Source organism: Leuresthes tenuis, unplaced genomic scaffold (genome assembly GCF_036924035.1).
Source record: "Leuresthes tenuis unplaced genomic scaffold, fLeuTen1.0.hap1 SCAF_24, whole genome shotgun sequence".
NCBI classification, from domain to species: Eukaryota; Metazoa; Chordata; class Actinopteri; order Atheriniformes; family Atherinopsidae; genus Leuresthes; species Leuresthes tenuis.
Genome location: NW_027325378.1, coordinates 2676697 through 2702697, shown reverse-complemented (window position 1 = coordinate 2702697; position 26001 = coordinate 2676697). Strand labels below are relative to the sequence as shown.

Here is a 26001-nt window from a genome sequence, read left to right as displayed (position 1 = left end):
GTTCTATCGGGCTGAGGTCAGGACTCTGTGCAGGACAGTCAGGTTCAATCTTCTCTGCACGCCTCAGAGTCCTGGAGAGATGGAAGAGTGCAGCCAATCACCTTCTCTGCAGACCGAATGACACGTTTGCCAGATGTTGATGGAAGAGCTGAGGATGGACTCAATGATGGAGGAGTGGAAGTGCACCATCATAGTCCTTGGCAGGTTGAAGTGCATCCTCTGTTGGGCTTTCTTCATGAGGGAGCTGATGTTCAGGTGTTCTATCGGGCTGAGGTCAGGTTCTTCCACACCGAACTGGCTCATCCAGTCTTTATGGACCTGGTGTGCAGCCATGTTGGAGCAGGAAGGGTCCATCCCCAAACTGTTTCCACAGAGTTGGGAGCATGAAATGGTCCAAAATCTCTTGGTTTACTGAAGCATTCAGAGTTCCTTTCACTGGAACTAAGGGGCCAAGCCCAGCTCCTGAAGAACAGCCCCACACCATAATCCCCCCTCCTCCAAACTTTACACCTCGCCCAATGCAGTCAGACAAGTACCGTTCCCCTGGCAACCGCCAAACCCAGACTCCTCCATCAGAAGCGTGATTCGTCCCTCCAGAGAACGCGTCTCCACTGTTAGAGTCCATCGGCGGCGTGTTTTACACCACTGCATCCGACACTTTGCATTGCACCTAGTGATGTGTGGCTTGGATGCAGTTACCATGGAAACCCATTACATGAAGCTCTCCACGCGCTGTTCTTGAGCTGATCTGAAGGCCACATGAAGTTTGGAGGTCTGTAGCGATCGACTCAGCAGAAAGTTGGCGACCTCTGACCCCGCTCTGTCATTTTCCGTCGAGTTGCTGTCGTTCCCAGTCGGTTTCAGATGTTTGTAGAAGCAGTCTGCGTTACTAGGTGCTTGGATTTATACACCTGTGGCCATGGAAGTGCTGGGAACCCCTGAATTTAAGTATTTGGATGGTTGAGTGATCATCTGATGACACACCGACTCTAACAGAAAATAATCAATCAATTTGTTGTGATGTAGCAAAGTAAAAATAAGCTTTTTTTCCCCCGACCAACACACTGCTTTTGTTGTTCACTTCACCTTAATCCCTTTAGTGACCCAGTCAAAAAAACACGTCAAGCAGGTTTACTTTTAAACAGGTTTACTGGGCTGTTAAATATTGGACCACATTGTAAATACAAGACATTCCCCCACTGCTTCTTATGTTGCACAACAGTTCATATCATACATATTCTTCATATGCACCATAAGAATAATCCCTTTTCTAAGAACTAATCAGAAAGTTTTGGGCTATTAAATCTTTCAGGAGGGGAATTCCCTTTTTTCTACTATTCGTTTCATAATGAAAGCTACAGAAACAAAACCTGTGTGTAAACATCCCACCATATGCCAGTCATGTGTTTGCTGTATTCTGATGGTGGGAAACCCAGTCATCCTTTACCAGTTGTCTGTTTTCTGATCTCTGGGTGGCATTCATTACCTGCCGTCCTGCAGCAGTTTGGCGTGGGATTTGAAGAAGAACAACACATTCCTGTACTGAAGAAAGAGGGAGTGGGAGTTGACAGAAGTTTATTTTAATGAGCTTGGTGTTTGTTTAACCTCCTTTTTTTGCTCTTCCAGATTCCGTCCCGGCTTCACATGACAGTGAATGAAAGAGAGAATCAGACAGCTTGACCTGACACAGTTTGATCACTGTGGTCACAGTCTCTTGTACCAGTGATCTTAGAACAACCACAAGTGCTCAGGAAGTGTTTCGAGTGAAAGCTGGAGCAGAGAGGGAGCTTGCATGCATGGGAAGGGTTGGGAAAAGGAGATACAACATGACGCTGCCAGTGGGATATCCAGTCTGGTGTGCATGAGTAACTGCTCAGCTGACCACATCCAAAGGTTTTGGCCAGGCCAGCAGAGGAGAAAAGGATGTTTGGCAAAGTCAGTGACATGACTCTGCTCTGTAATCAGACTTAAACATTTACCAGAAATACACTGGCTTTCTTTCCTTCTGAGTGTGAGAAGAAAAAAATCAAATGAAAACTAATTCTCACATCAGTACAGTAAATATGACACAACAGCATGAGGCAGTTAGCTTAGCTTAGCATGAAGCCCGGTAGAAAGGGGAACTTTCAGCCATACAGTAGCAGTTAGCTTAGCTTAGCCTGAAGCCCGGTAGAAAGGGGAACTTTCAGCCATACGGTGGCAGTTAGCTTAGCTTAGCATGAAGCCCGGTAGAAAGGGGAACTTTCAGCCATACTGTAGCAGTTAGCTTAGCTTAGCCTGAAGCCCGGTAGAAAGGGGAACTTTCAGCCATACGGTGGCAGTTAGCTTAGCTTAGCATGAAGCCCGGTAGAAAGGGGAACTTTCAGCCATACGGTGGCAGTTAGCTTAGCTTAGCATGAAGCCCGGAAGAAAAAGGAACTTTCAGCCATATGGTGGCAGTTTGCTTAGCTTAGCATGAAGCCCAGTAGAAAGGGGAACTTTTAAAAAGTGGCACTTAGCTTAGCTTAGCCTGAAGCCCGGTAGAAAGGGGAACTTTCAGCCATATGGTGGCAGTTAGCTTAGCTTAGCATGAAGCCCAGAAGAAAAAGGAACTTTCAGCCATATGGTGGCAGTTAGCTTAGCTTAGCATGAAGCGCTGTAGAAAGGGGAACTTTTAGCCATACGGGGCTCATTCTTGGCAGGGGGTCTATAAAAAGTTACAATTCACAATAAACTTGTTCATTTTGGGTAGCCTACTCTTTTCAGTACAGATTACACAAACAGGACACAAAATGATAAGAGGATTTTTCCTTTTTGAAGCTAAACATCTTTGCAGGCAAAGCTAAGCTAAGTTTATTACATCACTTAAAATGTGCATCAAAGTGTGTACATTCCACTTTATAAAACCTGCAGTGCATTAGACTCTATTCTCCTTTGAGGAACTCTTGAGGGTTTTGCCTTTTTCTATACAAACAGATGGTGTTGTACACTGTACAGATTGTGACATGCCTTAAGATAATATTAAGATTTTGGGCAAAATAGATTCACTCGGTTTCTCTGCTGAACATATATCTTTCATCTTAACCTTTGTTTTGTAACTTAAGTCAATTTAATGGGATTCTGATGCAGGCTAGTTGACATATAGTCAAGTCAGAAGACATGGAGTAAGAAACTAAAGCAGCATTACACACTGTTAACTGGATAATTCTTACTTACTGAAAGTGAGAGCTGCTGTAACGTTAATAGTTCTGTGCTGACAAGAAAAGCTGGGAAAACACCTTAAGTACGGTGGGTCAGTTTTAGTCTGACAGTTTGTCATTGTTTCACCTTCACATTAATTTTCTTAAATGCAATTTTCTGAGGTTTGTGCAAATGTCAAAAATTACAAAACTGGGGAGGATTCAAGAAGTAAGCAAATCACCACTAAATGCGTCTGACACTTCCTTACCGACATAAGACATTGAGATATAAGACAGTTAGACTGACAATGTTTTTTAAAAAGATGCTTCTGCAAGACACAAGCTTATTCATAAAGAAATACCACTATAATATGCTGCAGTCAGCATTTCAAGCCAAGCTTAGATACAGTGTCCAGTGTGTGGAAAGGACCCTCACCCAAAGTACAAGGAGATCATGTGTAGATGAAATGCTTTCACCTTCTGCAGCTGTAAGCAGGTTACTGATGCAGAACACCCAGGAGTGGTTTCAGAGTAATGAACACACTTCACTCACTTACTGAACACTAAAAAAAACACGCACAAGCTCAGAAAACCTGCTGCCAGACTGAGAAATTTATTCCTACAGCTTTTTCCAAACACTCAACAGTGTGAAGTGCCAGAAATACTTACAAAACACACACAATATGCGAGTAAAAATGTATGTGGGTTCAGAAATGATTGCATAGCAAATTCCTTTCCTCTTTTACCTCAGTGTGGTTGGATTTAATATAGACAACATTACAACTTTGCGATGCATTCAAGTACCCCAGAAACTATACAGTAAATGAAATATTTATCAGTAACAGCCTAAAAAGTCTAAAAAAAAGTGTCCCTTTAAGCAGAGCACCATGACAGTTGTAACACTAGGTACTTCCCAACCACAAGCACCATAGGGGCCCAATAAGGGTGTATCTGTGTCCTCTCAGAAAAAGGGGGAAGTAGCTACTATGAAAAACCATGCAGTACGTGTGTGTGGGGGGGTTCTGCGACTGTGAGAATGTTTGTGCTCCATTAAGATGAAACTGAATTGAACACTGACTGCTTCCAGCTTTGCATCCTTTCTGCTCATATCAGTGTCCTCAGCAGGCTTGTAAGTGCAGGGGGGGGGGTCTGCAACCAGCAGCAGTAGCAGCAGCAGTCTGCAAAACACAAAGAGGAGATTGGGACAAGTCAGAGTCCTGATATGACTGGCTGTGCACAAACCTTCGTCTCATAATGCAAGCAGCAACAGCTGCTCCTTTTATTGAGTTGAGCATCATTTGTAGTAAAGTTCGATTCAGAGAAATGTGGGGAAACAAAGCAAAAACACCTTTATAATTAAAAGGGACTTCTTCCACATCTGTTCCAAATGAGCAGCAATAAAACTGAACTGTGGAAGAAGATGATCACATGCATGTGTTAAAGCTACGGTTAAAGTGAGCCAAATGTTACACAGTGTTCACAGTCAGGGTTATATTCAAGAAACCAGATATTTAGCCTCATTAAATTTATCAAAATATAATCCTAACATATTTCAGAGTTGGTCTCAGTCCCTCTTCTAATTTCTAAGAGATATTTAGATCAATAAAATGTAGTTTCTTTTCTGCTGAGTCTTTGAATTTTGTGTCTGTAAACAAGGCAGAGGACAAAATAAAAGTCTACTAAAGTCTAAAAGTTTGGTGCCGTGGTCTATCATCAACATTTATGTTGAAATGCTCACATATTTGGCTCATCTTTGGTTATATTATAATATAATATAACAATATTATATATTGGTTATCAACACCGACCTCAGTTCAAAGCCAAATTAAAAGCATTTATTTAAACTGGCTTTTCACTGAAGCTGTGGCTCATCTTTTTGTTGTTGTCTTGTAAATGTATTAATTTATTCATATAGCCCTTTACAACAATCCATTTCGGTACCAAAGTGCTTTACAGCAGATAATAAATAAAGAAAAGAATAAGTACAAAACAATAAAATAACAGTAAACACAATAAAATACAGCAAAATTGAATAAGATAAGATAAAAGTGTCACTAAGTATGTTTTTAGCCCAGATTTAAAGAGGCCCAGGTCAGAAATAAGATGCATCTCGGGGGGGAGCTTATTCCAGAGCCTGGGGGCAGCAACAGAAAAGGCTCGGTCACCCCAGGGCTTTTATTTTAACCTGAACACTTCCAGCAAAAGTTGATTTGTTGACCTCAGAGCTCTGCCAGGGTTACAGACAGTTAAAAGCTCAGATAAATACGATGGGAAGAGGCCGTTAAGAGCTTTAAAAACAAACATTAAAAGTTTAAAATCAATTCTATAAAGGACAGTGTGTTATATGTGATCTATTTTAAATCTATTTCTGGAATTGTGAAACACTTTGGTCAATCTCTGGTTGTTGGAAGGTTCCATATAAATAAATGTTGATCTCATACATCACAGTGGCTCAGTGGGTCGTCCAGTAACCAGAAGGTTATTGATTGGTTAAAGACTGGTTAACTGACAGCTGGAGGGCAGAGGTGAGCCCTTGAGCAAGGCACCGTACCCCCATGCTCCCGGGCGCTGTGATTGGCTGCCCACTGCTCCAGTGTACGGTATCTGTCTCCATGAGCGTGTGACCCTGTGTTCAACAGGTGCCAACACGGGTTAAACGGGTCAAATGAGTAATTTCATGCGACTACATGAGAATAAAATAATCTTAATCCTAACACTGAAGGCATTTCTGCTTGTATTCATCGTTTCTTATATATAAGAAAGATATATCTCTCTTTTCCTGTCTCCGGTAGGTTAATACACATTGTGCTTCTGTGGTGAAGGGTTAAGAAAAACACTTATTTTTAAAGTAACTACCTGGAATTAACTGAGCAGATGGAGGTTCAGCAGCATCATATGACCTAAATATATCCTGAATCAACAGATTTCTGTTAAAGAGCATAAAGAATATAGGATGCAGCAGGCGCTTCACCTCCAGACTAAATCATGTCGATGTGTCCCAGCTCAGCGCAGATAAAATGGAAATAAATGAAGCTTTATCATAATCTATCACATGCTTTCCGGTCTAATACAGCGTGCTTTTGCAGTAAGATCCAGTCCTCATGGAAAGATGGACCTTTAAGTCTTGCAGTTAAATAGAATTCTTCTTCTATTGTTTTGGTATCTTTTGGTATCTAAGCAGGTGTTCGTGCTGATGTGTAAATCCTTGGAACTGAAAGAGGGACTGCTTTATTTTCTGCACTGCTGATCACTCACACATGCAGGCAGCACCTTTCCATATAGAGAGGCAGCATAGGGTCCAGTGTCTTTCTCCAAGGACACTTTGACATGTGGACAAGGGGTTAGAATCACTGACATGCTCACCTGGCTTAAACCTAATGCAGTCCAACACATCAGTCCTGCTGCAAATCCAAATCTGTGTTAAACTATCATGGGTTATAAAGACATGTGTTCCTGCTATTTCATCCATTTAAATTCTGTCTCTCATTGAGGTCAGACTGCTCTGTAGGACTGCTTCAAGCCAGCTTGATTACAACAAACGCACATATCTGAGGACATGTCTATCATTAGGTTTTAAAAGGTTAAAAGATTAAGTGGTAAACAAATACAGTAGTGACCTTTCACAAAGCTGTAAACATGACAGTTTAGCTTAGCTGTTGTAAAGCTAAAGGAAGAGGAAGTAATGGACAGCTGTGCCTTCAGACTGCTCCTCCTCCACTTCCTGCTCCTACACCTCTGACGCTGTTGTGGAAAGTCACCCTGGAATGTATGCGAAACATGTCAAACATGGAGGTGTTGAGTCGTGTCATGTTTGAGTGGTTGATCTCAACCTCAACAACAACACACAGGGACATCACCTGGTTTGTTTAGTGGAAAAACTGATAAGTATCGCACTCGTGCAGGTATTAGGGTTCATTTGAATAAGTCTCACACATCAACATGAAAGATAACTACGCCTAAAGTTTGACTGATGGCACAGATATGCTTCTGATTCTCATCTTACTCCAGAGATGTGCTAAAGAAATGAAGAATTTAACCCTTTCTCAACAGGTTCCTCTTAAATCCCTGCAGGTAGATGTTGTGAAGCAGCATTTAGTGCGTTAGAGATGCTGAAAAGCACCTAAATTACAGAGGATGTCCTTCCTCATGCTGACACATCTCACTTGTTGTCCTCTCATAAAGGCGTCCGATCAGAGGCTGACTTCTTGCGTGACTTAAGTGGCTGTAAAAGCTGGGGCGCCACGTGTCGGTGAAAGTGTATTTCCAGCGGGTGACAGGGTGTCACAAAGAATGTGGGCGAGGCTGTAACCAATACGGCCCAACTGGCACTGTGCCCTCCTCTCGTGATCTCATCCTATTTGTGGAGGTCTGGTATCTGAGTGCAGCTTGGCTAAAACGCCAGCCGTGAGTCACATGGACCTTTACAGCATGGCCTGTGCTGCACGCTCATATCTCAACCTGCACTTTCATTTATGCTCATCTGCTATTTATACCTGATAACCAAACTAACCACAGCTAACACACTGAGGCCTGCAGGAGAGCTCAAATGACAGTCCCCGCTGTGATTCTGGTGCACTGTGGGAAATCCCATGTCATCTGTTGTTGAATAAACCAGGTCAGTCATTTGATAACAATGGCGCTCGAAGGCATAGTCTCGACAATGGGTCACAGGGGGAACCGGCTGGCTGCTGTCCATCAAAAAGTGTAACGCCACCAGCAGGATTTCTCTGTGAGATTTCTCTGTCCAAACAAACCAAATGTGACTTATTTACTGAAAGGGCTGGAGGACTTCGTTTAATACCCAGAAAAAGAAGTCAGAGGGCGTGAAAGACACACATACAGTGAAATATTTATGAACTGTACTTGTATGAATGACTCAATTCAATGAATATCAGTCTATCTCATTGTGGCTCTCATCGAAACACAACAAAACTGCATCTTAACCAACATCTGGCAAAGACTTTCTGGTTGCAATGTGACAAAATCAAGATAAAACCAGTGTGCTCAGCTCCACCGACACAGAATCTATGAAGTGCCAAAACGTTGTTTGGTTGTCTTCTTCCTACACACTAAAAACACAAAGCTTGCGTTTTAAGATTTATATCGTCTGAAGGCTGCTTTGGAAAAGCTCCTTTTTGTTAATCTGGATTGAGAGCTGAAACAGAGAGAAAAAGACAAATCTTCATGTTTAACCAGCTTAGATCTTAACACTTATTCAGTAAGCTCTCCTTTGCCCCGATAAATCCACTTCAGTGGGTTAATGGGTCACAGAGGATCGGTTGGATCTGCTTCTAACTAGCTCAATGAAATGACATCCAGTTTGAGTCACCGAAGCCAAGCGACTCCAGCTGCTTCACATCTCAGCTGTAACACGAACCGGCAGGAATATGCAGCACTGGTGACGCCGGCATGATCTGCGACCCATCCTTCATCAACAACAAGCTTATTACCCAAAAACCTCTTGAGCTGAGAGGCACGAGGGCACCTGTCAGCAGAAACAATCCTGCAGGGAGGTTGAAGGTCTGACCTAGATTGTTTCACACTGGAGGACCACCCCTGATTCACTACCCATCGAGGTTCAAGGCTTCCGTGTGTAAGCAGCAAAGCTTGAGCTGTGGACGAGTTCATGCCAGAAAACATCCCCACGATGCAACAGGGGATCCTCGTCACTTCGCACAGTGCGATGCTGAGTTCAGGGCCAGGTCTTCCTCAAGAGCTCCAGCTTCATTAGGAATGTGTATTTCAGAGCATTGCCAGCGCTAACTGACAGCTGCATCAGAGGAAAGCCATCAGGCAAAAATCCCTCTTTCCACAAAGGAGACGATTCTCCTCACAGAGACACGGCTATCCAGTGGAAGTGTGCTACATGACTCTTTCACAGCCCAACCAGAAATAAATTGGCTCAGACTTTGCAGCTACGCTTTGTAATGAGTCAGCATTGCTAATGTTTCTACTCACACAGCTGCTAGCCTCATAAAAGTCCATTTTCTGTTGCCAAGGACCACACATATGAAAAAGCCTGTCTCTTCCTGCCTCTTTGAAACACATGAATGGCTACAGATGAGGCGAAATAAAAGTGTCTCTTTGCTTCTTTGAAATTCAGTCTAAATCAGAGCAAAACCAGCAGCTGATGAAGTCAACATGTCATATCAGGCTGCTATCAGGTTCAAGGTGGAGGGAGAGGCGGAGCGGCCAAACGAAGTCGCCACAGCTGCTGCCGCTCTGCCACAGAGGCCGAGTGAAAGGTCGTCCCTCCAGCTGAGGGTCGTAAATGTAAGACGTAAAACGGGAAAGACTTACGCTCCCCTCAACAGGTGCAGATCCAGAATGAATGGTTGCCCCCCCCCCTGCTCTGAAGGAGCAAGGACGAGGAGGGATGAAACAGGAACATTCAGACACTGGAACTTACGATGCTGAAAAGGCATTAAGTAAAACAATCATCAGTTGAGAACAAACTTAACTTGTTTGGACGCATGTTGGAGCTTTACATTTTCATGAATGCATGAATATCAATGAGACGTCTCTCCACACACAGCAGGTCTGAAGTGAAACTGGAGCTGAGGGATTTCAACCATTGGATGCACTTCTCAACTTCCTCATAATCAAAGTTTTGACACATGAGTTGCATCTAAAGAAAGTGAAATGGTGACCGTGGTCGTATATTTCAGACATGAATAATTTATGAATGCTTATTTTGTTGTTTGGGATTTTCTAACATAAATCTGCTCACTGATCTACATTAAATTTCCTCGCTACATGACAGCTCAACCGTTGCACTGAATCAGTATGCAACGCTGTGAGACATTAGTTTGTGCTGTCCTTTGAAAACATTTTCAAAGTGATAAAGATGTCTGTGTGTGCTCCTCTCAAGGTGACACCCCAGACTAAATTTATCTGACAAACACTGAGACTACCTGAGACGGAGCTCCTCAAAGACCTGCTGTGATCAGCTTGCATTCACATCAGTTGCAGCAGATTTCAAATTAAAACAGCTGCACAGCATCTACTCCTTCAGCATCATCTACTCCTTCAGCATCATCTACTCCTTCACCATCATCTACTCCTTCAGCATCTACTCCTGCAGCATCATCTACTCCTTCACCATCATCTACTCCTTCAGCATCATCTACTCCTTCAGCATCTATTCCTTCAGCATCATCTACTCCTTCACCATCATCTACTCCTTCAGCATCATCTACTCCTTCAGCATCTATTCCTTCAGCATCATCTCCTCCTTCAGCATCTACTCCTTCAGCATCTACTCCTTCAGCATCATCTACTCCTTCAGCATCTACTCCTTCAGCATCTGCTCCTTCACCATCATCTACTCCTTCAGCATCATCTACTCCTTCAGCATCTACTCCTGCAGCATCATCTACTCCTTCAGCATCTACTCCTGCAGCATCATCTACTCCTGCAGCATCTACTCCTCCTGCAGCATCATCTCCTCCTGCAGCATCATCTACTCCTTCACCATCATCTACTCCTTCACCATCATCTACTCCTTCAGCATCTACCCCTTCACCATCATCTACTCCTTCAGCAAGCATCATCTACTCCTTCAGCATCTCCTCCTGCAGCATCATCTACTCCTTCAGCATCATCTACTCCTTCAGCAGCATCATCTACTCCTTCAGCATCATCTACTCCTGCAGCATCTACTCCTTCAGCATCTGCTCCTTCAGCATCTACTCCTTCACCACCATCTACTCCTTCACCATCATCTACTCCTTCAGCATCATCTACTCCTTCAGTATCATCTACTCCTGCAGCATCATCTACTCCTTCAGCATCTACTCCTTCACCATCATCTACTCCTTCACCATCATCTACTCCTTCACCATCATCTACTCCTTCAGCATCATCTACTCCTTCAGTATCATCTACTCCTGCAGCATCATCTACTCCTTCAGCATCTACTCCTTCAGCATCTACTCCTTCAGCATTTACTCCTTCAGCATCATCTACTCCTTCACCATCATCTATTCCTTCAGCATCATCTACTCCTTCACCATCATCTACTCCTTCAGCATCATCTACTCCTGCAGCATCATCTACTCCTTCACCATCATCTACTCCTGCAGCATCATCTACTCCTTCAGCATCTACTCCTTCACCATCATCTACTCCTTCACCATCATCTACTCTTTCAGCATCTACTCCTTCACCATCATCTACTCCTGCAGCATCTACTCCTTCAGCATCTACTCCTTCAGCATTTACTCCTTCAGCATCTGCTTCTTCAGCATCTACTCCTGCAGCATCTACTCTTTCAGCATCATCTCCTCCTTCACCATCATCTACTCCTTCACCATCATCTATTCCTTCAGCATCATCTACTCCTTCACCATCATCTACTCCTTCAGCATCTACTCCTTCACCATCATCTACTCCTTCAGCATCTACTCCTTCAGCATTTACTCCTTCAGCATCTGCTTCTTCAGCATCTACTCCTTCAGCATCTGCTCCTTCAGCATTTACTCCTTCAGTATCATCTACTCCTGCAGCATCATCTACTCCTTCAGCATCTACTCCTTCAGCATCTACTCCTTCAGCATTTACTCCTTCAGCATCATCTACTCCTTCACCATCATCTATTCCTTCAGCATCATCTACTCCTTCACCATCATCTACTCCTTCAGCATCATCTACTCCTGCAGCATCATCTACTCCTTCACCATCATCTACTCCTGCAGCATCATCTACTCCTTCAGCATCTACTCCTTCACCATCATCTACTCCTTCACCATCATCTACTCTTTCAGCATCTACTCCTTCACCATCATCTACTCCTGCAGCATCTACTCCTTCAGCATCTACTCCTGCAGCATCTACTCCTTCAGCATCATCTACTCCTTCACCATCATCTACTCCTGCAGCATCATCTACTCTTTCAGCATCATCTCCTCCTTCACCATCATCTACTCCTTCAGCATCATCTCCTCCTGCAGCGTCATCTACTCCTTCAGCATCATCTCCTCCTTCACCATCATCTACTCCTTCAGCATCATCTACTCCTGCAGCATCATCTACTCCTTCACCATCATCTACTCCTTCAGCATCTACTCCTGCAGCATCTACTCCTTCACCATCATCTACTCCTTCAGCATCATCTACTCCTGCAGCATCATCTACTCCTGCAGCATCATCTACTCCTTCACCATCATCTACTCCTGCAGCATCATCTACTCTTTCAGCATCATCTCCTCCTTCACCATCATCTACTCCTTCAGCATCATCTACTCCTGCAGCATCATCTACTCCTTCACCATCATCTACTCCTTCACCATCATCTACTCCTTCAGCATCATCTACTCCTGCAGCATCATCTCCTCCTGCAGCATCATCTCCTCCTTCACCATCATCTACTCCTTCAGCATCATCTACTCCTGCAGCATCATCTACTCCTGCAGCATCATCTACTCCTTCACCATCATCTACTCCTTCACCATCATCTACTCCTGCAGCATCATCTACTCCTGCAGCATCATCTACTCCTTCAGCATCTACTCCTGCAGCATCATCTACTCCTGCAGCATCTACTCCTGAAGCATCATCTCCTCCTGCAGCATCATCTCCTCCTGCAGCATCATCTACTCCTTCACCATCTACTCCTTCACCATCATCTACTCCTTCACCATCATCTACTCCTTCAGCATCATCTACTCCTGCAGCATCTCCTCCTGAAGCATCATCTACTCCTTCAGCATCTACTCCTGCAGCATCTCCTCCTGCAGCATCATCTACTCCTTCACCATCATCTACTCCTTCACCATCATCTACTCCTGCATCATCTCCTCCTGCAGCATCATCTACTCCTGCAGCATCATCTACTCCTTCACCATCATCTACTCCTGCAGCATCATCTACTCCTTCACCATCATCTACTCCTGCAGCATCATCTACTCCTTCAGCATCTACTCCTTCACCATCATCTACTCCTTCACCATCATCTACTCCTGCAGCATCATCTACTCCTTCAGCATCATCTACTCCTTCAGCATCATCTACTCCTTCAGCATCTACTCCTTCACCATCATCTACTCCTTCACCATCATCTACTCCTGCAGCATCATCTACTCCTTCACCATCATCTACTCCTGCAGCATCATCTACTCCTTCAGCATCTACTCCTTCACCATCATCTACTCCTTCACCATCATCTACTCCTGCAGCATCATCTACTCCTTCACCATCATCTACTCTTTCAGCATCTACTCCTTCACCATCATCTACTCCTGCAGCATCATCTACTCCTTCACCATCATCTACTCATTCAGCATCTACTCCTTCACCATCATCTACTCCTGCAGCATCTACTCCTTCACCATCATCTACTCCTTCAGCATCTACTCCTTCACCATCATCTATTCCTGCAGCATCTACTCCTTCACCATCATCTACTCCTTCAGCATCTACTCCTTCACCATCATCTACTCCTGCAGCATCTACTCCTTCACCATCATCTACTCCTTCAGCATCTACTCCTTCACCATCATCTACTCCTTCACCATCATCTACTCCTGCAGCATCATCTACTCCTTCAGCATCTACTCCTTCACCATCATCTACTCCTTCAGCATCTACTCCTTCACCATCATCTACTCCTGCAGCATCTACTCCTTCACCATCATCTACTCCTTCAGCATCTACTCCTTCAGCATCATCTACTCCTGCAGCATCTCCTCCTGAAGCATCATCTACTCCTTCAGCATCTACTCCTTCAGGATCATCTACTCCTGCAGCATCTCCTCCTGAAGCATCATCTACTCCTTCAGCATCTACTCCTTCAGCATCTACTCCTTCACCATCATCTACTCCTTCACCATCATCTACTCCTGCAGCATCATCTACTCCTGCAGCATCTACTCCTTCACCATCATCTACTCCTTCAGCATCATCTACTCCTGCAGCATCTCCTCCTGAAGCATCATCTACTCCTTCAGCATCTACTCCTTCAGCATCTGCTCCTTCAGCATCTACTCCTTCACCATCATCTACTCCTTCACCATCATCTACTCCTGCAGCATCTCTTCCTGACGCAGCATCTCCTCCTGAAGCATCATCTACTCCTTCAGCATCTACTCCTTCAGCATCATCTACTCCTTCAGCAGCATCATCTACTCCTGCAGCATCATCTACTCCTTCAGCATCATCTACTCCTTCAGCAGCATCTACTCCTTCAGCATCATCTACTCCTTCAGCATCTCCTCCTGCAGCATCATCTACTCCTTCAGCATCTCCTCCTGCAGCATCATCTACTCCTTCAGCAGCATCTACTCCTTTAGCATCTACTCCTTCAGCATCTCCTCCTGCAGCATCATCTCCTCCTGCAGCATCATCTCCTCCTGCAGCATCATCTACTCCTTCAGCATCATCTACTCCTGCAGCATCATCTCCTGCAGCATCATCTACTCCTGCAGCATCATCTCCTTCAGCATCATCTCCTCCTGCAGCATCATCTACTCCTGCAGCATCTACTCCTTCAGCATCATCTACTCCTTCAGCATCATCTACTCCTTCAGCATCATCTACTCCTGCAGCATCATCTCCTTCAGCATCATCTCCTCCTGCAGCATCATCTCCTCCTGCAGCATCATCTACTCCTTCAGCATCATCTACTCCTGCAGCATCATCTACTCCTTCAGCATCATCTACTCCTTCAGCAGCATCTCTTCCTGCAGCATCATCTACTCCTGCAGCATCATCTACTCCTTCACCATCATCTACTCCTGCAGCATCATCTCCTCCTGCAGCATCATCTACTCCTTCAGCATCTCCTCCTGCAGCATCATCTCCTCCTGCAGCATCATCTACTCCTTCACCATCATCTACTCCTTCAGCATCATCTACTCCTTCAGCAGCATCTCCTCCTGCAGCATCATCTACTCCTGCAGCATCATCTACTCCTTCAGCATCATCTACTCCTTCACCATCATCTACTCCTGCAGCATCATCTACTCCTGCAGCATCATCTACTCCTTCAGCATCATCTACTCCTGCAGCATCATCTACTCCTTCAGCATCATCTACTCCTTCAGCAGCATCTCCTCCTGCAGCATCATCTACTCCTTCAGCAGCATCTCCTCCTGCAGCATCATCCACGACGTAGCTGCGTTGTACTGCCGTTATGCGCCAGGGGCCCATTTACTCGTCTGACTTTTCCTCCTCGTAAGTGAGGCTGAAGAGCATCCCCTCGACTGGTTTGTTTCTCCGAGGTTTTGCTTCCCCGGGGCTCCTAAAATGCAAGCTTTTGAATGGTGTGAGGAGGCCAGAGTGCCTGGAGAGAACCCCTGCATACACGGGGAGAACATGCACACGGCGCTAACCCCCAAACCACCTGCAGCCCTAGTAACGCTAATAAAAACACCCCATAGAAAAAACAAATAATGCAAATAATGCAAATAACCTTCCCATTTAGGTCATGAACCACAGTTTCCTCAGTGAAAGTCCTGCTTTCATCATTAACAGCCCCCATCTCCTTCCCCTAAATCCAAACTTTATGTGTTTACCCTTAAAAAAGCTGCTGAGAAAATTTCATGGAGGTTCATGGAGCACTTAAAAAGATGCTAAAGAAGTTGTGCCTATTCAAAATATTTCAGTAAGACCACTTTAACCCAGATAGCAGGTTTTCAGGTGTAAGATGCACTTCCAAGCAACAGTTCTCCAGCTTTCTGAAACCCTTAAAGTGTCCTGATCAACAGTTCTGCAGCTTTCTGAAACCTTTAAAGTGTCCTGATCAATAGTTCAGCAGCTTTCTGAAACCTTTAAAGTGTCCTGATCAACAGTTCTGCAGCTTTCTGTAACCTTTAAAGTGTCCTGATCAACAGTTCTGCAGCTTTCTGAAACCTTTAAAGTGTCCTGATCAATAGTTCTGCAGCTTTCTGAAACCTTTAAAGTGTCCTGATCAACAGTTCTGCAGCTTTCTGAAACCTTTAAAGTGTCCTGATCAATAGTTCTGCAGCTTTCTGAAACCTTTAAAGTGTCCTGATCAATAGTTCTGCAGCTTTCTGTAACCTTTAAAGTGTCCTGATCAACAGTTCTGCAGCTTTCTGTAACCTTTAAAGTGTCCTGATCAACAGTTCTGCAGCTTTCTGTAACCTTTAAAGTGTCCTGATCAACAGTTCTGCAGCTTTCTGAGACCTTTAAAGTCTCCTGATCAATACTTCTGCAGCTTTCTGAAACCTTTAAAGTGTCCTGATCAACAGTTCTGCAGCTTTCTGAAACCTTTAAAGTGTCCTGATCAATAGTTCTGCAGCTTTCTGAAACCTTTAAAGTGTCCTGATCAACAGTTCTGCAGCTTTCTGAAACCTTTAAAGTGTCCTGATCAATAGTTCTGCAGCTTTCTGAAACCTTTAAAGTGTCCTGATCAACAGTTCTGCAGCTTTCTGTAACCTTTAAAGTGTCCTGATCAACAGTTCTGCAGCTTTCTGAAACCTTTAAAGTGTCCTGATCAATAGTTCTGCAGCTTTCTGAAACCCTTAAAGTGTCCTGATCAATAGTTCTGCAGCTTTCTGAAACCTTTAAAGTGTCCTGATCAACAGTTCTGCAGCTTTCTGAAACCTTTAAAGTGTCCTGATCAACAGTTCTGCAGCTTTCTGTAACCTTTAAAGTGTCCTGATCAACAGTTCTGCAGCTTTCTGAAACCTTTAAAGTGTCCTGATCAACAGTTCTGCAGCTTTCTGAAACCTTTAAAGTGTCCTGATCAATAGTTCTGCAGCTTTCTGAAACCTTTAAAGTGTCCTGATCAACAGTTCTGCAGCTTTCTGTAACCTTTAAAGTGTCCTGATCAATAGTTCTGCAGCTTTCTGAAACCTTTAAAGTGTCCTGATCAATAGTTCTGCAGCTTTCTGAAACCTTTAAAGTGTCCTGATCAATAGTTCTGCAGCTTTCTGAGACCTTTAAAGTGTCCTGATCAACAGTTCAGCAGCTTTCTGTAACCTTTAAAGTGTCCTGATCAATAGTTCTGCAGCTTTCTGAAGCTCTTTCAGAGTTTTTCTTTGGACATTTTTTTTTCCTCATCTTCAGTCCTTGTTCCTGAACATTTTCAGTGTTTTTCCTTTGTTCAGCCACTTAACTCTGACCTTTGACCCATTCAGGCAGAAAAAAGGCTCCTAACTCAAGGGATGAACCAGTGTTGTGTCGACACAGAACAGACAACTTAGCAAAGAAGCCATTTTAAACTGGATCTTTAGGCACTTTGTCACAAAGACACATCATTTGTTCCCATTTCTTTAGCTGCATCTATGAAAAACAGCAAAGAAAACACAGTTTGACAGACAGAAAATAGGATTTCTGCACATCTCAATAAAGGAGCTGCAGATTATCTCATTATTCTGGCAATATATGAAAAAAGTAGTTGTTTGCACTGTATTGCATCATCTTATGAACAAAACTATTAGAATTAGTAGATATTTGCTTTAAAACAGTGTTCTTTCCTCACAGATTAATGTTTTTTCTTACTTTTCACGGGTAATCCAGCAGTTTTTTATTATTACAACACTGTGATGAAGCATAAAAGCTGTTATGGAGGAGATGAACATGCTGTAAGAACCTGTTTTATCTGAAGAATTAATCTAAACTGAAAATCTAAAGTGATGTGAACTGATTTTGGGACACTTAGCTGTTAGCTGGGCAAATATTTAACTTGATAAACCACTGGCATTGCTCACAGTGCGCATTGTTTACCGACTTCCTCTGGCAGTGAGTATATTTGTGCAGAATTGTTCAACGACACATAGGAAGCAGTTGGAAGAGACATATGATTACTATGGAAGTCTGTCATGTTCGCTCATGGTGATATTAGACGAACTGTTCTCCGTGACATTCGTGGAATTCCAGCCGGTTTACTCGTCTTTCATCTCCACATCCAGTCATTAACAAACATCCCCCACAAATCCAATAAAGGAACAACAAGCCCTCACATTGGCGTTGTGATCGGACAGCATTTATTTCCTGCTGTAGGAAGGACGCCATTATCATGGAAATCAGGATAAAGATTTAATTCGGGCCTTTCCACTTCTTTATGGCCCATAATTTGTGACTAACAGAGACGGATGACGAAAAACTCGGTTATTGGTTTAGTGAGAAATTTAGGTTGAAAGCTTTGAGGTTGGGCTCTTTATTCCACTGCGAGATCTGACATTTCTCAGGATGTCACCTGGTTGACCGAACTGTGAACCGTCTAATGCTGTTAAAGATGAGCATATCCCATTTATTTACACGTCACAAGGATTTTTGTGTAGTTTTTGTGCCTAGAAGGCAACAGATGAAGCTCTGCGTGTTCAGGAGGAAACGATCATATAACCGACAAAGTCTAGACATGCGCTTCATACCAAAGTGACACCTGATAAATTAACCTGGAGAGGATGAAATATTCTATTGTTCACATATCAATAACAAGGGGAAAGAGCAGCTCTGCATCTGTCAAAAATGGGGAAAACAGAAAGAAATACGCTGTCCTTACACATCATCTTACGCTGGATCACTTTCTTTGATAATCTACTCAAAATGAGGAAGTCTAATTGCGTAACTTTAACTGCTCCTCTGACAAAGCTCGAGCACTTTTAGAAAAGTCAAGAGGTTTCCGACAGGGCTACCTGCAAAGTGAACACGTTGCAGTGCTTCTCAGCTAAGAGGCTGTGCCTATGATGGCGTTCCAAGTCCCTCACGGATATCCCACAACCCTGCAACCTCTCTGCTCCAAATCCTGTCATTTTAAGCAATAACTAATAAGTAATCCAGCTTCACAGGACGGTGGAGTCCGACTTTGAGGCTCTGCATTAATCAACAGCTCGAGTTATGTGTGAAACAGGAAGCTTTGGGTCCTCTCTGCTACATTTTCTAGTGATAAATTGCTGCCTCTTGACAAGGAAACTGCACTTTAGTTGTGAAGTTGCTTTACGAACATTTAATTCAGCTTCTTTTATCTCGGTCGCAGAAGTTGAAGGACCCCCCCCCCCCCCTTCCCTATCAATTTCTTCAGCTGCCTTTGAACTCTCTCAAACATGGAAGGCTAAATATTTACACATCAGCCCTTGCTTGTTTAATGTTAAAGGCACACTCACACAGCAGAGTAAATGAATGAAAAACCTTTAGACAAAACACCTCAAGCGGATGATGAGTACCAGGCCACTTCACAATGCCGGTCCCACAGGTTCAACCTCCTTTTCAGGGCATGGGAGACAGGGAAGCAGAGGTCTGCTCGGGGGCTCAGAGGAGGAGCACAGACCTGCTGACACTGCTGTCTCTGTGAAAAGAGGCAATCTGTGCATTTAGAGTTGGCTCAAGCTCAAAGAGATTAAACCGAGGTGGGCTGGATCACCATGTGAGGGCATTACAGACAAAGACGACAAGCCATCTGATCAGCTGAGAGCGCATTCATCATCACCAAACAATGAGGCGCGCCAATCTTTGTTTCACCATCTTTCCTTAAACGACTCAAACCAAAGCCATCTCCAAAGCAGCAATGCTATATTTAGCTGTTTTTCAGACCCTCTCATGAGCATTTTTGCAAAAATAGTTCCAATTGACAAAGTAAGTGACTTTTACGATGGTTATCTCTGGTCTGTGAGCTGCTTGCACATGCTCAGTGTTGTCCTTTAGGTGCCTCAGAGGGCTGAGGACAGAGGGAGGAAACGTTCAAGGCTTCTCTGGGTCATCATTATACGCTTAAACATCCCCAAAATCCCAGCTCAGACGCTGCATTTAACTTATTTCAAAGGCAATTTCCTTAGACGATGCTGCTTTCAGTGACTTGTTTTTGCTGTTTGGCGACAGAAATAGGAAAATACTGGACATTTAGGGGGGCTATATCATTTTATTCAATCACATTCATGTGCACTGAAGACACAAAACACGTGCTGTGTGGGTGAAGAATCTGCAAGAGCATGTGGAGCGTTTATTTCTTGGCATGCAGCTCTGAGTAGTTTAGATTCAAATGTATTCAATTCCAAATGCACTCCAGGTTTCCCACTTACATCACTGGCTACTTCCCAGGTCAAGGATCATCACTTTGTAATAAAACACATTGCATTAATGAAAGAAAGGTTAAATTCTCAGTGTTAAAGATGGTCCTGAGGGTTATTTTGTGGCAGTTCGGGCTATTGTTCTGCCTTTCTTTCAGTCTAAGCTCGGAAATATCGGTTAGTTCAGAGGAAGAAAGGCTTTCCTGAAGCAACGTGAGTGAAAACGGGCTCTGGGTTAAGGTAGGGCCGATAAGGCATTAGAAGTGGTTGCTGAACTTAAATCAACGGGTCGAGTGTGAACTGGGACACTGAGAGGTGTCCACTTGAAAATGGGTCATTGAAATAAAGTGTTACTGCAAAGCAAGGTTTAACAAACAGTACATTAGCCCTGCCAGCTGATGTATGAAACCTCCTGAGTCTGAATCCTTCCACATAAGATGCAACCGAACCAGTTCCTGTCACTCTTTATGCAGACTTGAAGCTGGGTAGGACTTTTGGTGACACTGAGGCAGTTGGACAGCGAAGAGAAAGAGCTGTGAAGGCAGGCTTGAATCCACTCTCCTATTCTTAATCCTTAATCTGTTTACATACAAACAGACAGACCCTGCTAATTCTCCGTAAATGAAGCATCTGTTTTATCTGCCACTAAATCCAAAAAGTGCCTCAGTCAGTCAAAGAGGAGCTGAAGTTCAACGTTAAGGGACAAAATACTCAAGGGAAGGATTAGCTCATGAAATGTGATCAAGGGCCGAGTGTCAGTGGTAAAGAGCAGCAGTGAAGCCTTTTCTTTGCATTCTGCATTCATAAGCGTTTGTTAAAACTACATCAATCCGTAAAATGTGTTCCTGAAGGCAGCATATGTTGCTGTAAAGTCTCAGTGAACTTTTCTGCATTAATGCTGCCGTCACAGAAGTGGAAATGAGCTTTGCCCCCTGATCCAACCCCATACCATCACAGAGCCTGGCTGCAGGGACTGGCTGCTGACAGCAGGCTGGATGCTGCTTTTGCTCTTTGCTCCATTTCTTCCAACAAAGATGTGGAATACTGATGGGTCTGACCACAGCACACATTTCCACCGTGTGACGGTCCATCCCAGACGCCTCCGAGCCCAGAGAAGCTGACGCTGCTTCTGAAAAAGCTTCTTTTCTGCAGAGTAAAGTTTGAAGAGACGTCTTTTTAAATGTAAGGTTTAAAGGTTTCCCGCAGTCTCAGCTGGAGATGACTGACGCTTCTTCATCCAGCAGAGAGATGGGAAGCAGTTTAACTTCAACCAATGAATGAACATTCTGCAGCAAATAACAATCACTTGTTCTCATCACTGTTTGACATCATTAGCCCTTTATTGGCCCGGTTCCAAATGCATTTTAACAGTTGATTTGTTCTATTTTCCCCACTCCTTCAGGCTGACCAAATTACAGTGTAGCTATGTAATCTCACACTTAGACAGAAATCTAATCTGTGGGTAAATCAGTCCCATCCTGCTTCTCCTGGAAAGTGAAAAGAACAACAGCCATCAGCAGGAAGAGGAAACAATGTCCGCCGCCACACCGGCAGAGACGAGAGGATAAGGCTCGCTAAACGCTCAGAATCCCAGGCTTAGACAAAGGATTCGATCTGTACACGCGGAACAATTAACAGGGAGTTTCAAAACTGTCTTGTTGATCCAAGATGTGGAATTTCTCACGAAGCAAAGACAATCTGCTGTTTGAATGAAAGGCTCCCGAGACGGCAGAGCACAGACGCTACAGGGACGAGGCATTTCTCAGTCTGGTGCTACATTTGTCTCATTTGGCAGAAACTGGTGATTAGATCCACAATCTGGCACCTAAAAACCCTGCATGCACTGAAAATAACATAAAATGTGCCTTAGTTGCTTTACCGTGTTGGGATTAGAGCTTAATTCATTGATTAATTAATCCCATGAGACAGATCAAATCATCTAAATGACATGTCAGGATTGGCTGCTTTGGTCTTTTATGACATTAAACCGAAAATATTTTCAGTGTTTCGACTCATTTTGACATCAAGCAGATCAATTGGTAACTGAAATAATGTTAGCAGGAGCTCAGCTTGGTTTACACACATTTACTTCACATGTATGTGGGAATTTGACCCTGTTAAGTGTCCGAGACGCTCCTGAAATCCTCTTCAGAGGAGCCGGGGAACAGATCAGATCTTCATGGTGGTTCAGGATGGCAGCGTCATCACATCACTGACTTCCTCCATTAAACGGATTCATATGAAAGCAGCTGGAAAACATTCTTTACAACCAGTTACGGTTGATTTATCCAAACTTTATTTACTGTTACATGAGGGTCAATCATAGAAAATAGCTGTTAGTTTCAGCCTGATTTACTGGTGTCACACCAGTAAAACTTCACCTTCATATCTTTTATTTTACACTAAAATATTAAGTAATGAGGGACTATTTTGTCTCCATCACGGCGGATTTAAAGGTATGGAGATACTTGAGCAACAGTGGAATATATCTAGTGTCGGATGAGTTTGTTTAACGTATCGGTTCAATAATAGTCGACTCTTTCGTGTAATTTAAACTTTATTTAAGTTTTTTATTAGAAAAGATTTCCCGGTGCATCTCGTGTTCGATGCTTTTTTCAAAGGGGTGAAGAAGAGAAAACTGAGGATGTTATTTTGCACGATTCAACATCTTTTCTCGTTAGAAAACATGTTAAACATACTATATCTGTTCAGCAAAGCTGACTTGATGTTTTAATCAGAATCAGAATACTTTATTGATCCCGGGGGACATTCTTTCCTTACATCTGCACCCCTTTAAAGAGCATGAAAAGGATGTAAAAATAATATAAATGAATAAAACTAACTGAGCATATAAAGCAATAAATGTAAAAATAAAATAATAATAAATTAAACTAAGCATATAAAAGAGAAATAAAGCAAATAGTCGAGTTTTAACAATAAGTCCAACAATAAATAAACACTCTTATGTAAATATTTACACTATATACCAGATTAATATATACCAGATTATCCACAGATAATTCAGAAAGAATTGCACAGATCCACCGTAGGAGGTGTCACACATGAAGGGAGGAGTTGTGGAGTCCAGTTGTAGGAAGGAAGGACTTCCTGTGGCGCTCTGTGGTGCATTTCGGTGGAATCCGTCTCCTGTGCTGCTGTGTTTAAGCAGTGTGTCGTGGGGAGGCTGGGAGACATCGTCCCTGATGTCGTGCTGCTTCCACAGCATCCTCCGCTCCGAATGTCCTTGAAAAAGCAACAGGGGGCAAATTATCCAGAGACGCTTTAGAAACTGTTGGGTTTTTATGGCTCTTATCAAGCTGCAGGAAATGAAGGTTTTCATTTCTGCTGTTTTACGGGCGAGAAGGAGCAAGATGGGATTCATTCAAAACAGGAAGCACAACATCATCGAAAGCCCTGTTAGGTGAGAACAGACAGAAGAAAGCCGACACACATGATGAAGCAGCAGATCTACACCCGAACAGCAAAAAGATGTGATACCACAGTCCTGGAGAAAGCTGTACCTCAGCTGGAGAAACATCCAAAGCTCCATCATGAGGATATTTGGCCCATATTTCTTATTTAGTAATAAAGGTTGAAAATGTGTCGCTGAACACATTCGGAGGAAAGAGAAGGAACCTCGCTAGCAAATAATCATGAATGCTAACTTTTCTTTTCCCAAATAGATATTTAAATGATTTTAAACTGTACTTTAAGTTCTTTTTAATGATGAAATCTAACCAGCTAACGTTAAACCGATTAGCATTTAGCTTGTCACTGCAAAGGATGCACATCGGTAGCCTTTAGGAGATATTTAAATGATTTTAAACTGTACTTTCAGTTGTTTTTAATGATGAAATCTAACCAGCTAACGTTAAACCGATTAGCATTTAGCTTGTGAGTAGTTTCACTGCCAAAGGGTGCACATCGGTAGCCTTTAGGAGGCCTGCAGGTCTTTAGTGTTGCAGACGGATTAATCCACGCGTGCTTCCATGACTCCAGCCTGCTCCACCTTACATGTGCAACTCGTCTTCTCCATCATCTTCTCAACCTGTCTGCACCCCCATTAGTAAGAGCTCCACCCAGCAGCAGGAAGCAAAGAGCTGAACTGCAGCGCCACAAATATCATTTTAGCCTGAAAAGCTAACGTTCAAATGCTGGTTTAACAACCACAACGTGTGTGTGTGTGGAAGGGAAAAAGCCTCCGCAGCTGCGACCTGAGCATGCCGCAGAAATGAGCCGCTGCTTTTATCTGGATCTGTGACTTTGTGAAGGCAGACAGGTCGCAGCGGTCACCCCTAGGTCAGGCGGCTTTGTCCAGGAACCTGTTTATTGATTAAGATGAAGGATGTGAAGCCTGTAAGGCTGCAGAGGAGCGACTGAGCCAGGGGCCCAGTGGGGCCCATCTGTTGTGGGCAAATAAACAGGAGCTTTAGTGAATAGGAAAACAGACGCAGCTCTTCCCCTGTGAGGCCCTGCAGACAGCACCATTAATCAGGACCTGGATGAGCCTGCTGGGCTCACAGTGACAAGTCAGCAGTGCCACAAACTCTCCTCCTCCTCCTCCTCCTCCTCCTCCGCCTCACGCTGCATCTCCATTAGAGGCTGGAGGTGTCAGCTGGCTGCTGCTGTCACTGTTTTCACAACTGTCCTCCAAGAATAACTGAAAAAGCAGCACAGGAGGAGCACAATGATTTACAGGCTGCCATTTATCCCACCAGTAAATAAACATTTGCTTTAGGAGCCGCTTTGCCTCCAAAAGAACAAATGACTTAATAAAGTCTCACTGTTCCACGGTAGGAATAACTCACAGTTTGGGGCTTAAAGAAATGATTCTCAGGTGAAAACAGGCTAATTTCCTGGTAAATAACAGCTTTTACCTCTGCATGGCTCCTACATTTCCATGTTGGCTGAACTGGTTCCCATCACTCAGCAGGAGCCACTATCACTGCTTAAGGACCACAGTTAACAGTTAATTACATGTCCATGTCATCGCAACCGATAAATGCATCAATTTCCTCATAAAATCATGTAGAAATACTCAAAGTTTCAAAGACAGACCCAAGGTGAACCGTTGTCTCACCAACAGTTCAAACCCAAAGATGCTGGGAAACAGCAAACTGTCCCATTAATACTTCATATTAATATCATTCCTCTCGTGTTTAAGGACAGGACGTACAAGCAGTGAAATAATTCAACCTTTGCAAGGACCAGAGCTCCATTTTGGAAAGGTTGTGTTTGTGTAATCGTGCCTTCAGCAGCACTGGAGGCTAACGGAGCAACTTTTACCCAATCATACCTCAGAGATTACAGTGAAATCTGCTCCACAACGTTCACTGGACCAGAAGAAGCTTTTACACAAACAATTAAACAGCCCCACAAGCTTTAACGAGTACTTTCCAACCTTTTTGGCCTCTTATGACTAAAAGAAAGAAAGTGTGTAAGTGGGGGTCACGGATGAGGTCACGGATGAGGTCACAGATGAGGTCACAGATGAGGTCACAGATGACTATGAGCTGTAAAAACTTTCAGGAAATATTTGCCATCGATTCTTTTTGTTGTTATTTAGAGTTCCTGCATACAAAACAGACATTTCACAATCTTAAAATGAAAGATTTTAGACATTTTCATACATTTACTCATTATTCCTTGTGCTTGTGAGTGTGTGTGATGGTGAGAAAGCTCCAGCCACATGCTGCTGATATAGAAATTTAACCTCATTAAGTCCCAGAATCTGCAAAAGACGCACCTCGATGTAAGCAGAACCTTATTCAGGCTGCTTTTAGGGAGAAAACCTCCTCATTACGTAATAAAATCCATTCACAAGGTCGGCGCTGTGCCGTCGGGTTGCAACAGAAGGAAAAAACCGACGCTGCATC

General features: G+C 43.5%; 1 protein-coding gene across 1 annotated transcript; it reads left to right on the top strand.

Annotated features, from left to right (window-relative positions):
• Positions 1 to 9299: 9299 nt before the first annotated feature.
• On the top strand, positions 9300 to 24785 carry LOC140285007 (uncharacterized). Its single transcript, XM_072379064.1, has 4 exons — positions 9300 to 9438; positions 10931 to 13917; positions 24125 to 24191; positions 24604 to 24785. The coding sequence occupies exons 1-4, from the start codon at positions 9300 to 9302 to the stop codon at positions 24783 to 24785; spliced, it is 3375 nt and encodes a 1124-aa protein (XP_072235165.1).
• The last annotated feature ends 1216 nt before the right edge of the window (positions 24786 to 26001 follow it).